Raw genomic sequence first — 14,461 nt, 5'->3', positions numbered from 1 at the left:
CAAGAAAAAAAAAAGCACAAGAATTTATTTAAATCATCTATCTTCCGTACAATATAAACCATTATTGGTCCCTAACAACTTACCTTTTCCTTGCTAGAATGAATGGTTCCCAAACAAAATGCACAACACTGCCTCACATAAAGCACCCATTTATTATTAAAAATGTATAATTTTTACTTCAAGAGTGCACAAAGATGTATAAAATAATCCATAACCTCACATCAACAAGCTAGATACCTAATGCCGCCCCCAACCAATGCACAACCTACAGTCTTACGATGCACCACACCTAGCATCCCAATGCAGCACCCTTCTCTTAAAATCACAGATTTATCAATAAAGCTAATAAAAAGTATACTCCAATGAACCAAAAAAAAACAAAAAAACAAAAAAAAAAACAAAAAAAAAAAAGAAGAAGAAAAAAATTAAGCCATTTTGAGCCATCACTACCAGCACCGGAAAAACAAAAAGAACAACCAACAAAAATCACAGAATAATCTCTAAAATCGACCTAAAGAAAAATTGCAAAAAAATTATTCCCGAACCCCCCCCCCCCTCCCCCCCTCAAATTAAATAAAAAATGATGAAGAAAATGTATTAAATCTTAGTCATCCGTTACCCAATGAACAACCTAAATTAGATCATAAGTTCTTACCTAGGGAGTGGTTCTCACGAACCGGATTATATATATATATATATATATATATATATGAGAGAGAGAGAGAGAGAGAGTGATTTGGAGTTACACAATATAGCATATGCTGACAAGAATATAAATTCAGAGTGGAATAGATAATGATATACCATATTGTGGAGTTTTGGCAACCCCAAATCTTCGTTGCGAAGGAACCGCCAAAGGTCGTTTTTGCTTCGCAACTTCAGAGTGGCATAGATTGTTCAGTTCAAATCAGGCCAAATCAGAGTGAGAAGTTGCTGACTTTTTTTCTCAATTGAAAAGGAATCAATACTTGAGCACTAAAATTGTCCAAATTAAATACTAAAATTGAAATTAGGCAAAAAATTATACGCACAAATATAATACTAATTAGAAATAAAATGTTTATTACTTATATAAAAAAATGTAATATTGTTAAGCGAAAATGTAATACTTTTACTCTTTGATTTAAAAGTATTACATTTTTTTTCAAAAGTATTATATTTTCCTTTATAATTAACAAACACTTGTCAACATTACTTATTAGCTAGAAAAAATGTAATATTTTAATGAAAAATATAATACTTTTACATCAAAATGTAAAATTATTATATTTTTCCTCAAAAGTATTACATTTTCCCTGAGAACTTTAGAAGTAAGAAACATTTTATCCTTGATTAGTATTACATTTGCGCATATAAGTATGACATTTGCATGTTGATCTGACTTGACCCAACCTGTCTCACAGATAAAGATCTGTGAGAAGGTTTCACACAAGTGTGGCCCAAACTATATCCAAAGTTTGAGCACCACTTATGAATTTAATTTAACTCTAAATTTTAATTTGTTGTTCTCTGTTGTTGGCTTGTTACTAAAGTTACGGTAATAAAAAAAATTGAGTTAATACCATTTGAGGTCCTCCGAGTTTGGTAGTTTCGTCATGTTTAGTCCTAAACTTTCAAATTGACGTCTGTGATCTTTTGACTTTCAAATTTCAACCAGTCATAGTCATACCGTTACTTTTAGCCGTTTAGGCCATCAAAATAAGGGCAAAATAATAGCCCAAATCCTTTGTCTCCATCGTTATTGACCCATTCTCACTTTCTTCGCTTCCCTTTTCGCTCTCCTCTTCTCTGCCGAACTCAGTCCTCGGCCAATCCCTCACCGTTTCGATCTCCGACTAGGCGAAAGTCTTTTTTAGGTACTATTGACTCCATTACAATGTAGTATCTCTTCATACATGCTTTTTCAACCTACTGAAGCACAAAGACTAGACGCAAGTCTTAGTTCTCTGGAAAACCAGATCCGTGAAGCACGTAGAAAGGTGGCCCCTAGTGTCGGCGATGATAGTTTTTTTTTCAAAAAAAAATAAAAATTATTTCCTGTAACTACATTGTGAAACATGTTGATATGTGTGTTAATGTATTATCTATAGGGTTGTGATGCAAGTTTTCTACTAAACAATACGGTAACTTCACCGGAAAGCAGAATGTCGACGGTATTAATAATAACTCAGTACGAGGTTTTGGCATGATAAAACAAGCTAAACAGAATGTGAAAACCAAATGCCTGGAGCGTTCTAGTGCAGATCATCGGATTGTGGAGGAATTCGTGATGGAGCAACCGATTCTGCTGTATCTATTTGCGTTTGTAGTTGGGAAATTAGGGTTCCGGGAGGTCGGACCACAAACCATTGTTTATTTTGAGACAAACCCTATCGTGTTGGATGTTGTTGTTGAGGAGTTTAAAGGTATTCAGGAGTTCGCCGGAGACAAAAGATTTGGGCTATTATGGACTAAAAGGACGATTTTGCACTTATTTTTGACAGCCTAAACGGTTGAAAGTAACGGTAGGACTACGGTTGGTTGGAATTTGAAAGTCGAAGGATCACATAGATCAATTTGAAAGTTTAGGATTAAGCATGGTGAAATCACTAAACTCGGAGGATCTCAGATGGTATTAACTCTAAAAAAAACTTATTTATAGGAAAGTGTAATTGAACATACTTAAAGAGCTGAGTTTCCTAACAAAGATTCATTCGGATTTCATTTGAAAGAAATGATAAATGTGCTATCAACCAGGAAATAAAACACATGTCATATGCCTATTGAGTTAATTCCAGCCAAGGTCCTTCGACTATTGTGATTTTTCAAATTTGGTCCTCGTCTTTTAATTTGGACGAATTAAACCCTTCACTATCAAAAGTGTTCCTCCATCGGTCCTTCCGTGAATCTAACGTTTGTTTGCCGTTTAAATTAGGGGTAAAACAGTCTTTTCATATGCCTACTATCTTCTTCATCCTCTTTGAGCTATCACTGTCATTTATTACTCTCCAGATTTGTCCATGTTCGCCTCAGGCGATGTGAACAGAGAGGATGTTGCCTGCGATATCGTACTTTTTGTGAGGTACTTAATGTTTAATTTGCTTTGTTTATGGATTTTGGTAGCATACATTACATCGTTTTAAAATCCTGAGAAACTTGTTTTGCACGTTAAGGGAGCCCTGACAATAGCAAGGTAGCAACTGGATCTCTAGATACATGTTTCATTGTATATGAAGTGAGGAAGCCTGATAGAACTACGATCAAGGGAGCTCATTTGGGTGGGGTATATGGACTATCTTTCTTGGATGACTACAACATTGTAAGTTCGGGGGAGGGTGCTTAGCATGGTCCACTGCAAACCAACTACAAAACAAAACAATGTTGAGAAATTTAATACACTGGCACAAAGCTTCTGCAAACACGAGATGATGCGAAGGCAGTGATGCGAACGCGAACGACAATGATGATGCGAACAAAGAAGCTGGACGATAGGCAGTGATAATGCGAACAGATGAACTAGAATATAATCTATGGGTGTTTCTTTAAAACACTGCTTTAAAAGCGTAAAATCTCCGGCGATGGTGCCGACACGCTTTCTACCGGCTACACAGAGTTTTATATATATATATATATATATATATGCTCAGACAAGAGTTAGAAGGTGCTAAGGAGAAATATTAATCTGACAGTTCAGAGAATATGGGAAGAAAGAAATAATGATTTAACTAAAATTTTCCATGTTAAAGAGCTTCTTTATGAATGGTTTTCAACAGTTTGAAGTTTATGAAAATGGTATTCTCACACTTTTTCCTTAATGCGTCCCAACAGGTGGTCTTGGCATCTATGTATTAGTGTTCTCATCATGGCTTGAAAGTTTCTGCATATTTCCAGCCTTAACTCTTCTAAGGATTGATTATCTTGAAGAAATTTTCTCCTACCGGGTCAGTCTAGGTAGTCCAGGACAATTGTTATCGGTGAAAGACTATTTTACCCCTGTTCTAAACGGCAAATTAAGACTAGGTTCACAGAAGGACTAATGGAGGAACGTTTTTGATAGTTAAGGGTTTAATTCGTCCAAATTAAAAGACAAGGATCAAATTTGGAAAATCACAATAGTCGGGGGACCTTTGCTGGAATTAACTCATTATATATTAGAGAAAGAAGATAAAATTTGTAGCTTTTGTTTTTTTAATCAATCAGAACATTATTGACACTTTTGCATAGAATGAAAAATTATTTTTGTTGAAACACCTTAGCATTTTAACAATGGTTCATTAAATCTCAAGTAATTGTTTGTCTCGTTTTTAGCTTGGCAGTAAATGAAAAAGAAAGATAGTATATTCCTTAGTCAATTGTTATACCATGTGCTAGGTCCACCTTGTATTTGGATCCTAATTCAAAAATTGTGTCATCAAGTAACATCTAATGTATATTCAATTAATAAATTATGTGTCTGCAAATAAATTGAAAATACATAATTTGTTAACTAAATGCACACAATATGTTAATTGCATAATATATATGTTTGTAGAGTTAACATATCATGCGTCTTCAATTTATTTATAAATACATAATCTTATAATTGTAGACACATTACGATCTGCATAACTGTGTGGACCACGGTACAAAAACAACGTTATTTTGCACTTTTTTTTTCATGCGACCCGCTACAGTGTACATTTTTATAACTCATAATATACATTATTCTAACACATAATGTACATTATTCTAACTCATAAAATTCAGGGACGTCGTTTTGGATTGTGGTTCACACAGCTGTGTGAACCTTAATTTGCCTATGTGGCAATTGTAGATATATAATTTGAATATCATTTTGAATCAGGATCCACACAATACAATGTGGAGCATAGTCCATGGTATGATTTGCCCTCATTTGTCTCTATATGGGCTTACATACGTAACAATGAAAATTATATTGTGGACCATATGCATGAATAAATATCTATTTTTAATGTATTGAATGTTTACTACTTATATACTAAAAATTCATTATTTGATAGTATACCAAGTAATATATTTTTGGTATCAAAAAACGTATCTTTACTATATAAAAAATGTACTTTATTTCACTGGTCTACCTTCTAAGGTGGGTCATAATACTATAATGATTGACGACGTACCCCACCTACTGTTAAGATACTTTTTGAGATAGAATTCACGCCACGTACAGAAAACACGAACCAAGAAGATCAGATCAGATTTTGAGTGCCAACTTTTCAACTTTAATTTCTTCCACTTCATTGTATGTATATGTTTTGCTATGCCAGAGCTCAGCATGCCCACACATCTACGTTTCGTTTGCTTCCTTTTGTTTCTTCAGTTAGTAGCAGAAAGCAAACCCCAATCAATCTGCCCCAAACTATTCTCCTGTGGAAACCTGCGAAACCTGAGTTTTCCATTCACCAATAATAATCTGTCCCGACCAGAATGCGGGCTGTACAGCTTAGCGTGTGGCGCCACTCCATACCCAAAAATCGCGTTGGGCCAACACCAATACGAAGTTCTAATTACTGTGGAACAACTTATGCTGCTCTTTGACCCACTTCTAGACAAATACCTGCGGAAACGAAGTTGCAACGTTTTCCACAGAGGAATCTCAATTCCCAGCTCTCCTTCCATTTCCTTCGAATTCGGGCTCACTACGATGTTTTACAAGTGCAATCGAACTTCCAACGTTGGGTTTCACAAGATTGATGATTATTTCCGAGGATACAAAAGCTATAACAGCTGCGAAGGCTTCAGCTTGTACTATAGCGAGGAGGACAATCGAACTCTACCGGGTGGGGGTCTTCCTGCGGAGTGTTCGGCTGTTCGATTGCCGTTTAACAGAACATCCAACGCCAGTGACTTATTTGGGAAATTAAATTCTTCGATTCTTATAGGCTGGAAGTTGTCGGAAAGTTGTGTTGAGTGTCATTACAAAGGGGGGCGATGTTTAACGGACGGCGATAACGCGTTTCATTGTGAAGAAGGTATGGGACCAAATTGAACTGTTATTTACATGTGAAGAAAAGTTGGATTTACTGTCATCATAATTTTTGCTGAGGTTGTGAAAGTTAAAAGATCCAAATATGGAAGTTAACCCTTGCCTTATCTGCTTCAGATGCAGGGAAAAATGAGCCAACCAAGGTCATTCTCATCCTAGTAGGTAGGTACCTATCTCTAATCTAGTATTACATTTTTTTCTCATACAAAACTCTTGAATCTCCAAATATTATATTTTAATTTAAAAGTATTACATATTTTCTCAAAAATATTATACTTTTTGCATAAGTATTATATTTTCCATCATAAGTAACAATCAAATTAAAATTGATTAATATTTTTTCAAAAAAAAAAAACATTGATTAATATTACACTTTTCATCATAAATATTATACTTTTCATCAAGAGTTAAGATGATATGAGGTCCTCCGAGTATATTTATTTTGTCACGTTTAGTCCTGAACTTTCAAATTGACCACACATAGTCTTTCAAGGTAACTTTCAAATTGTTACCATTTGTAGTCTAAGTTAACTATCTATGATCTTTCAACTTTCAAAATGTAACCAACCGTGGTCCTCCTAGAAGGACCCTATAGCTAATTAAAATATGATAATTGAATGGCCATCGATGGTTAACTTGGACTAGGATGGTAACACTTTGAAAGTCGAAGTACCACGGATGACCAATTTGAAATTTTAGGACTAAACGTGTCAAAACCGTTATTCGAAAGACCCCAAATGGTATTAACTCTTTCATCATTGACTGCTATATAAATGTATCACGGAGGTCTCTTGCCTTTGGTAGCAATTCCAAATTTAGTTTCAAACTATCATTTTTGTCATTTCACCCTAGACTATTATATTTTGGATACTTTTGATCATTACGATGACTTTTCCAGTGAAACCTTATTCTATGCAAATGTGTTTTTGTCTCTTCATTTTAGTTTCTTTTTTTTCATTTTCCAAAATGAGTTAATTTCATTAGAGGTCACTTGTCTTTCTTGGAATTTCTAAATTTAGTCCTAGACAATCGTTTTTGTCTTTTAATACTCCAGACTATCATATTTTGGACATTTTTTGTCTTCTCAATGACTCTTTTCAGTGAAAACCAATTTTAAGAAAGGGTATTTCTGATGACAAAGAAGAGATTCCTTTACCATTTTTTTTTCTTTTTTTTTTTTTTGCTCTACAACTATAGTACATGATACATAATTAGGAACTAAAATAATAGTGGTAAGACTGAAGCCAACTAGGTGGCGACATCCTGAGCTTTTCAATTGCGATTTAAAATGTTCCACTGCACTCAATTTTAGGAAAGGGTATTTCTGATGACAAATAAGAGATTCCTTTCCTTTTTTTTTTCTTTTTTTTTTTATTAATTTGTTTTTGCTCTACAGCTATAGTAGATGATACAAAATTAGGAACTAAAATAATAGTGGTTAGACTGAAGCCAACGAGGTGGCGACATCCTGAGCTTTCCAACTGCGTTGTAAAATGTTCCACCGCACCCAAAGGTGCTCGCGTAGTTAATTGGTATGGCGAGTGAAGGAGGACGATTTGGGGTTGGTTGAAGGAGATGAAGACAAGAGTCGGGTGAAGGAGATGATGCAATCCATGATTGAAGAGACAAAAAATTGAAAATAAAACGGCGGAAAAAACCAGAAATTTAAAAATAAATTGAAAAGACAAAAATACCCTTGCCTAAAATATAATAGGGTTTCACTAGAAAAAGTCATTGGAAGGACCAAAAGTGTCCAAAATATGATAGGTTGTTAAATTGTTAAACAATTGTTTGTGACTAAATTTGAAATTCTCACCAAAGATAATGGACCTCCACTGGAATTAACTCATTAGGAAAATAATTTAAAATATTGAAGAGACGAAAATACCCTTGTCTAAAATAGAGTTTCATCGGAAAAGTCATTGAGAAGGACAAAAATGTCGAAAATATGATAGTCTAAGATGTTAAATGATAAAAGTTGAGATTAAATTTAAAATTGCCACCAAAATAAGAGAACTCAGATTTTTTTAATTAATATGAAAGCTTTTAACACATTTGTGTGCTTCAATGTTAGTTGTATACAATTCTGTGGACTTTATTTACAATGTCTTGATCGCAATATATTAATTTTTATCCTAATTTAATATAATTATTTGAATATCAGTATATTTCTATCTAAATATTTATCATATGAAATTAATGCATGAGAATTTTTTATAGTATAGTACCAAGTACAATTAAATATAATATATGTATTATATTGTACATTAATGTTAGCACGCACTGATCTTGTACTGAAACTATTGATATTGTAGAAAAAAACTATGTGTAATTCTATAATCCTTCAAATATTAACCTATTATGATATAAATCTAACTAATTAACTAACTTATATAAGAGGAGCAAGTAATTCCTACTGAAATTATTATATGTTTTAATTAAAAGGAGCAATTAAATGATTCACATTTTTGGCAATAATTGCAGCTGCTTCCGCTATTGGGGTTGCAATTTTAGTGCTTATGCTTCTCTGTATTGGAAGGTATTTCTTTAGCCAAATATCCATGGAATTTCTGAAAACTCAAGATGAACGAAACATAGAAGCCTTCTTGAAAAGTAATGGTTCATTATATCCGAAAAGGTATAGTTATTTAGAAATCAAAAGAATGACAAATTCATTCAGAAATAAGTTGGGTGAAGGAGGCTATAGTTTTGTGTACAAGGGAAAATTACCTAGTGGAGCTTTTGTTGCAGTCAAGTTACTAAAGGAAGCAAAAGGTGGTGGGGAAGAGTTTATCAATGAGGTAGCAAGCATTAGCAGAACTTCACATATTAATATTGTATCATTGTTAGGATTCTGTTTTGAGGGCGACAAAAGAGCTTTGCTCTATGAATTCATGCCTAATGGATCACTTGAAAAGTTCATTTATGATGGAAGAGTCAAGATAGACCGTCAATTAGGATGGTCAACCTTGCATAAAATAGCAATTGGCATTGCTAGGGGACTAGAGTACCTACACCGTGGCTGTAGAACACAAATCTTACACTTTGATATAAAGCCACATAATATTCTTCTGGATGAAGATTTTTGCCCAAAAATCTCAGACTTCGGTCTTGCAAAACTGCACACAACAAAAGAGAGCTTTGTGTCAATAACTGGTGCTCGGGGAACAATTGGATATGTTGCTCCAGAAGTTGCATGCAGACACTTTGGAGTGGTCTCTCATAAGGCTGATGTGTATAGCTTTGGGATGATGGTACTAGAGATGGTCGGTGGCAGAAGGAACGTTGAGAAGGATGTAGATCGTAGTAGCGAAATCTATTTTCCGCACTGGATCTACAGTCGGATTGAACTTGATAAAGAGTTAGGATTGAAAGGAATTACAAATGAAGAGGATAAAGAATATGCCAGAAAGATGATCATGGTTGGTTTCTGGTGCATCCATGTTGATCCTTCAATCAGGCCATCAATAAGTAAGGCATTGGAAATGTTGGATAGCAGTGTGAACTCTTTGCCATTTCCTCCAAAGCCCTACTTGTATTCTTCTGCATCAACTGAAGCAAATTCATCTACTATACATTAATCTTAGCATTTTCTTTCAATTAGTTTTTAACTATGTAAAGAAAAGGTGCAAAATATATTTGTGTATACTTTATACTTTCCTTTAATTTATACTTTTTGAATATACTTATGTGTGTTTGGTCCATATTTGGTATATTAATTAAAATCTGAGAACCATTTGATACAATATATAGCGTGAATGAAACTTTTGAGGGGTTCATAGTGTAGTCTTTACAAATCAATGCCAGTCAAACTAAATCATCTTAATTATAAGATTTATAACCCATACTTCAAACCATGAAGTATGTAATATGTCTCTCATAAACCACGAACAAGCAGAAATTAGTCATTACTAATTGCATTAGAGATAAATTAAACTGGAGTACTTTGCAGAGATACTTATTCCTATTCTCATCCTTGTACGTCTCATATTGTTCTATTTTATCACTCTTTACAAGTTGAGATCAATGTGCTTTTTGATGGGGTAGAGAGTGCTACAGATAAAAGGAAAAAAATAATTGGTGACTTAATTAGGGAAGAGGTTGAAATTAAAGGAAATTGTCAATAATTAAGATGTGTAATTAAAAGAGAATTGATTATATATTAGAAGGAAATTATGTATATAATAATAAAGCGCAACATTACCTTGTATAATTAGAATAATTATTGTAACAATTATTATAGGTGACGGTAATAATAGATTACCGGGTATGTAATCTGAGTATTATTGAAGTAAGATGGTACAGTGTTTGAGTACTTGAGAACAATATTGAGCGTAGTGCTCCGTGTACAAGTGAATGTAATATCTATTGTCTAGTAAGAAGTGTAAGAAGTGTCCCCCCTTCACTATGTGGTTGTGAGCCTTTTTATTCCCTTCAGCTCAGTAATGGAGCATTCATGAAGAGTTGATCGTTGGACATCAGTACCTGAGGTGTTGAATGCTGAGGAGCTGAACGTCTGTCATCAATGCTGAGGAGCTGAACGTTGGCCATCAATGCTGAGGAGTTGAACCGTTGAGCATTGATGCTGAGGGGTGAGGTGTCTTGGGTGCTGCCAATAGTTCCGGGTCGGATACCCAATTACCCTGTCAATAGGTGTTAGTAATATAGTATAAATAGGTCCATTGTATATGAATTATAAGAAGAAGTATAATATTCTTGTTTATGTTCTTCTTTATTCGTCTTATTCTTATTGAAGCTCTCATATGTTCAAAGTGTAAAATTAGAGTTTGCCATGACTCGAATATGGTTTGGAGTCAGAACCTGCTCGAAAACTTTCATATTGGTTACAACCCTATCTAGGGTCATAACAGATAACAGACAACAAACATATTTGAATTTGAATAAGCACTTAATTCTCTATGCCTAGAAAAGGAAGACTTGGCCCCAAGCATAGAACAAAGTGTGCGCCGGAAGTTGTGAAGTTAAGATTGAATAAGAGAGCCTGCATGGCAGCTCAATTGGTTACTAGGGTGAAGTTTGGTCTGGAAAGACCCGAGATCGAGTCTCATCTGCGGCAGTGGAAGCTAACTATACAAAATGAATGGTTTACGAGAAACATTAGTGTCTACTAAGCAGTATGAGTACACTCTTAATTAAGGCATTTGTGTTCAGTTGAGTTACTATTATTTACATCCTCCCAAATACTTTCTCGGGTCAGGGCGTGTGGGCCCTTGGGTATCAACCATCTTTTCTCAAAAAGGTGTTGGAAGATCACTTAGGTTAATAAGGTGATGCCACATGGGGCGTGGAGGCGATGCTGACTCTTGTGCTTCAATTGGTTGAGAAAGTAGTTATGAACAGATACTGCTTTGTAATAGAGTTCGCACCCGCCTGAAGATCGCTCTCCAGGTTCCCCGGGTCCAAAAAAGCAATGCTCATCAAAAACCCGGGCCCCGTGAAAAGCCACAGCTTCTTCCATGAAAACGGCGGCGTTTTCGTATAGTCCTCTTCCTCGGTTTCCGCCTCGTCGACTCCCACGATGTGGACTTTCTCCGAGGACTCGTACGCTCTTTCTTCCTCATCTCTATCCAGTAATCTCGCCTCCAGTAACCCATTCTTTTGCTCCTCATCTCCGCTCCGACCCATTTTCAGTTCGTTTCCAAAATCGCCGGTAAAGGATTAGTGTTTTGTTTGATATTTTCAGCCAATATATATAGACATGGTGAGCCAGGTAGCCAAGGGGGAACGAAAGGATGGCTTTTAGGGGAGGCGTTTGGTACCACTGAAATGAATTCTTGAAATCATGTTATTCAATAATGTGATTGTGGAAAACGTACCAAACGGTCCTTTACAGTAACGCTTTGTATGCTCTCTCTCTCTCTCTCTCTCTTTGAATTTCTGTAAAGGAAAATCCATGGTGGTTCTGGCAATCTGGCGTGGCAGTCCACCGTGGCACACCGGACTTTTTGGAAAGCGAAAGAGGTGCCATGTCATCATTAATATAGCACAAGTAACATATGATGTAATTTTATTTAATTAACAATCCTTTACAGTAACGCTTTGTATGCTGTCTCTCTCTCTCTCTCTCTCTTTGAATTTCTGTGAAGGAAAATCCATGGTGGTTCTGGCAATCTGGCGCTGCAGTCCACCGTGGCACGCCGGACTTTTTGGAAAGCGAAAGAGGTGCCATGTCATCATTAATATAGCACAAGTAACATATGATGTAATTTTATTTAATTAACAATTTACAATAAAATCATTTAATTTACAGATACATAATAAGTATTAAAATTTATTGAAATTTTAATAACATAATGATACAAATTAATAAAAAAAAGTCCACACAACCAAAGAATTTATGTGAAGTTAGCGCACAACAAATGCTTGGTTAATTGACAGCAGATTCGCTCCAAAATAATGAAGTAACGACGGAGCCGATTAAAGAGATGTCTTCGCCGTCGGCGACCGCTCAATCGCCGACGGCAGCTGATCTGACGCCGCGTAACTCGAAGAAACCCAAAAGGGGACGAGACATGATGGAGAAACCGTTGCCGAGCTCTACCGAAGAAATGGTTCAAGAAACGCCACTCTCTGCCGGACTCAATTCCCCAGAATCTGTTCAGTGGGGTACACCGGTAGAAACCCCGAATCCAGCCTGGGGCAAGTCAATCCACGCTGACCCCATCAATACGGAGGTATGCTCTGACGAGGAAGCTATGGAGGAGGACAAGATGGACCCTAATTGGCCAAGAATCCCAGTTACGAAGGAGGAGAAGGAGCGGTTACGACGCCCATGGCGGCGTTCTCTTATCCTCAGAGTTCTTGGAAGGAAGGTTAGCTACTCTTACCTATTGCATAGATTACAGAAATTGTGGATATCAGAAGCCAGCTTCGACCTAATTGCCTTGGATCAAGATTACTTCGTGGCGAAGTTCGAGTCCCAAAGAGACTATGAATTCGCAAAATTCGAAGGCCCGTGGATCATCCTGGGCCATTACCTCACTGTTCAGGAATGGGAACCTAACTTCCATCCCTATAAGAACAAGTTAAGCAAACTACTGGTATGGGCACGATTCCCGGCTATTCCAATCGAGTATTTCGAAGAAAGGTTTTTGTTGAAAATTGGCAAGCAGATTGGGTGCCCGGTTAAGGTGGATACGACAACGAGCTTAGTCTCGATTGGGAAGTTTGCCAGAGTTTGCATTGAGGTAGACCTCTCCAAACCACTGCTGTCAAAGTTCACGCTAGAGGATGAGGTTCTGCCTATCGAATACGAGGGCATAAACATGGTTTGCTTCACTTGCGGAATCTATGGCTATAAACAGGGTCAGTGCGGTAATAACCGGTCCGAGGAGTCATTGAATGAGGACAATGCGAACTTGGACCTTGGGCAGAATAGAGACCATCAGGCTAGCAGCGAACAAGAAAAGAATCGACAGATGAATGTGCCAACTCGCAAATTTAAGGGGAACTTTGGAGCCTGGATGTTAGTGGCAAGAAAAGAAAAAAGAGGGCCAAGGAGGAATGAGACCAGCCACCCAGATCAACCAAGAAACTATAACACCCAGAAAACGGCCCCTGCTGAAACGGTCCCGGGGTCTAGATTTGCTGCTCTTAATGGCCTGAATGAAGATGGGGGTGGAGCTGTAGCCGATGAAAGAGGAACACCCAGTTCATTCCGGTATAAGGCCGCAACACTCCCAAGAATTAGAACCAACCAAGCGAACAACAGACCCAGAGATCAAGGAAACACTACTCAATACCCCCCAAGGAACCAGAACTATCAGCCTGTCCGAAACAATACCAGAGGTAGAGGGGGAAGGGGTGGGGGACCTAAGAGGGCGACAGCCGAATCAGAACATACAGTGATTAGAGGACACAACTTCGGGAAACAAATATCAAGCATAGTGGTTTTCCAGGAAAAAGAAGATGTTCCGGAATCATCTCATAGAGCTGAATTTGAGTTCGCTTTCAAGGAAAACCCCGGATACAAATCGTCACCTTGCTGAAGATACGGAGGGCTTTGAGGCTATGATGCATGAGAATGGTGGCCGATTGGACCATTCGGATTTAGAAATGGACGATCGCCCGTGCTCTTGAGCACCGTTTTGTTTGGTTTTGTTTTTCTTTAAATGATATGCATCATATGGAATTGCCAAGGAGCTACGTCTAAAACTTTTAGACGCACCCTTAAACAGTTTTGCAGGACTTACAAGCCAGATTTGGTATGTCTTTTTGAACCAAAAGTGTCGGGCGATCAAGCTAACCGTATTTGCATTAGCTTTGGATTTGAAGAATGGGTTAGAGTGGAGGCGGTAGGCTTCTCGGGTGGAATATGGGTGTTCTGGAATCATACCTTAGAGGTCCAAGTAGTTAGTACACACCCACAATTCGTCAATCTACAGGTAAAGGAAGGGAACTGCTTACCTTGGGCGCTATCACTCGTGTATGGCAGTCCCAACCTATCCTTGCGAA

General features: G+C 36.9%; 2 protein-coding genes across 2 annotated transcripts; both read left to right on the top strand.

The window, feature by feature from the left end:
• Positions 1 to 5,194: 5,194 nt before the first annotated feature.
• Positions 5,195 to 9,690, top strand: LOC116016429 (LEAF RUST 10 DISEASE-RESISTANCE LOCUS RECEPTOR-LIKE PROTEIN KINASE-like 2.1). The gene is made up of 3 exons (XM_031256685.1): positions 5,195 to 5,972; positions 6,104 to 6,148; positions 8,471 to 9,690. The coding sequence occupies exons 1-3, from the start codon at positions 5,261 to 5,263 to the stop codon at positions 9,565 to 9,567; spliced, it is 1,854 nt and encodes a 617-aa protein (XP_031112545.1). The 5' UTR covers positions 5,195 to 5,260; the 3' UTR covers positions 9,568 to 9,690.
• A 2,742-nt stretch (positions 9,691 to 12,432) lies between these two features.
• LOC116015840 lies at positions 12,433 to 13,995 on the top strand. Its single transcript, XM_031256006.1, has one exon. It carries the CDS (start codon positions 12,433 to 12,435, stop codon positions 13,993 to 13,995), a length of 1,563 nt encoding a protein of 520 aa, XP_031111866.1.
• Positions 13,996 to 14,461: the final 466 nt, after the last annotated feature.

This window comes from Ipomoea triloba, chromosome 4, assembly GCF_003576645.1.
Source record: "Ipomoea triloba cultivar NCNSP0323 chromosome 4, ASM357664v1".
Classification (NCBI taxonomy): domain Eukaryota; kingdom Viridiplantae; phylum Streptophyta; class Magnoliopsida; order Solanales; family Convolvulaceae; genus Ipomoea; species Ipomoea triloba.
The sequence above is the reverse complement of the archived record's forward strand: the minus strand, read 5'-3'. Positions and strand labels throughout refer to the sequence as shown.

What these genes read in the sequence shown, in the direction of transcription:
- LOC116016429 (XM_031256685.1), top strand. Translation starts at nt 5,261, where the DNA reads ATGCCAGAGCTCAGCATGCCCACACATCTACGTTTCGTTTGCTTCCTT. An exon ending in CGCGTTTCATTGTGAAGAAG is followed by an intron (nt 5,973 to 6,103) that starts GTATGGGACCAA and finishes TATCTGCTTCAG; the next exon opens with ATGCAGGGAAAAATGAGCCA. An exon ending in GGTCATTCTCATCCTAGTAG is followed by an intron (nt 6,149 to 8,470) that starts GTAGGTACCTAT and finishes CAATAATTGCAG; the next exon opens with CTGCTTCCGCTATTGGGGTT.
- LOC116015840 (XM_031256006.1), top strand. Translation starts at nt 12,433, where the DNA reads ATGTCTTCGCCGTCGGCGACCGCTCAATCGCCGACGGCAGCTGATCTG.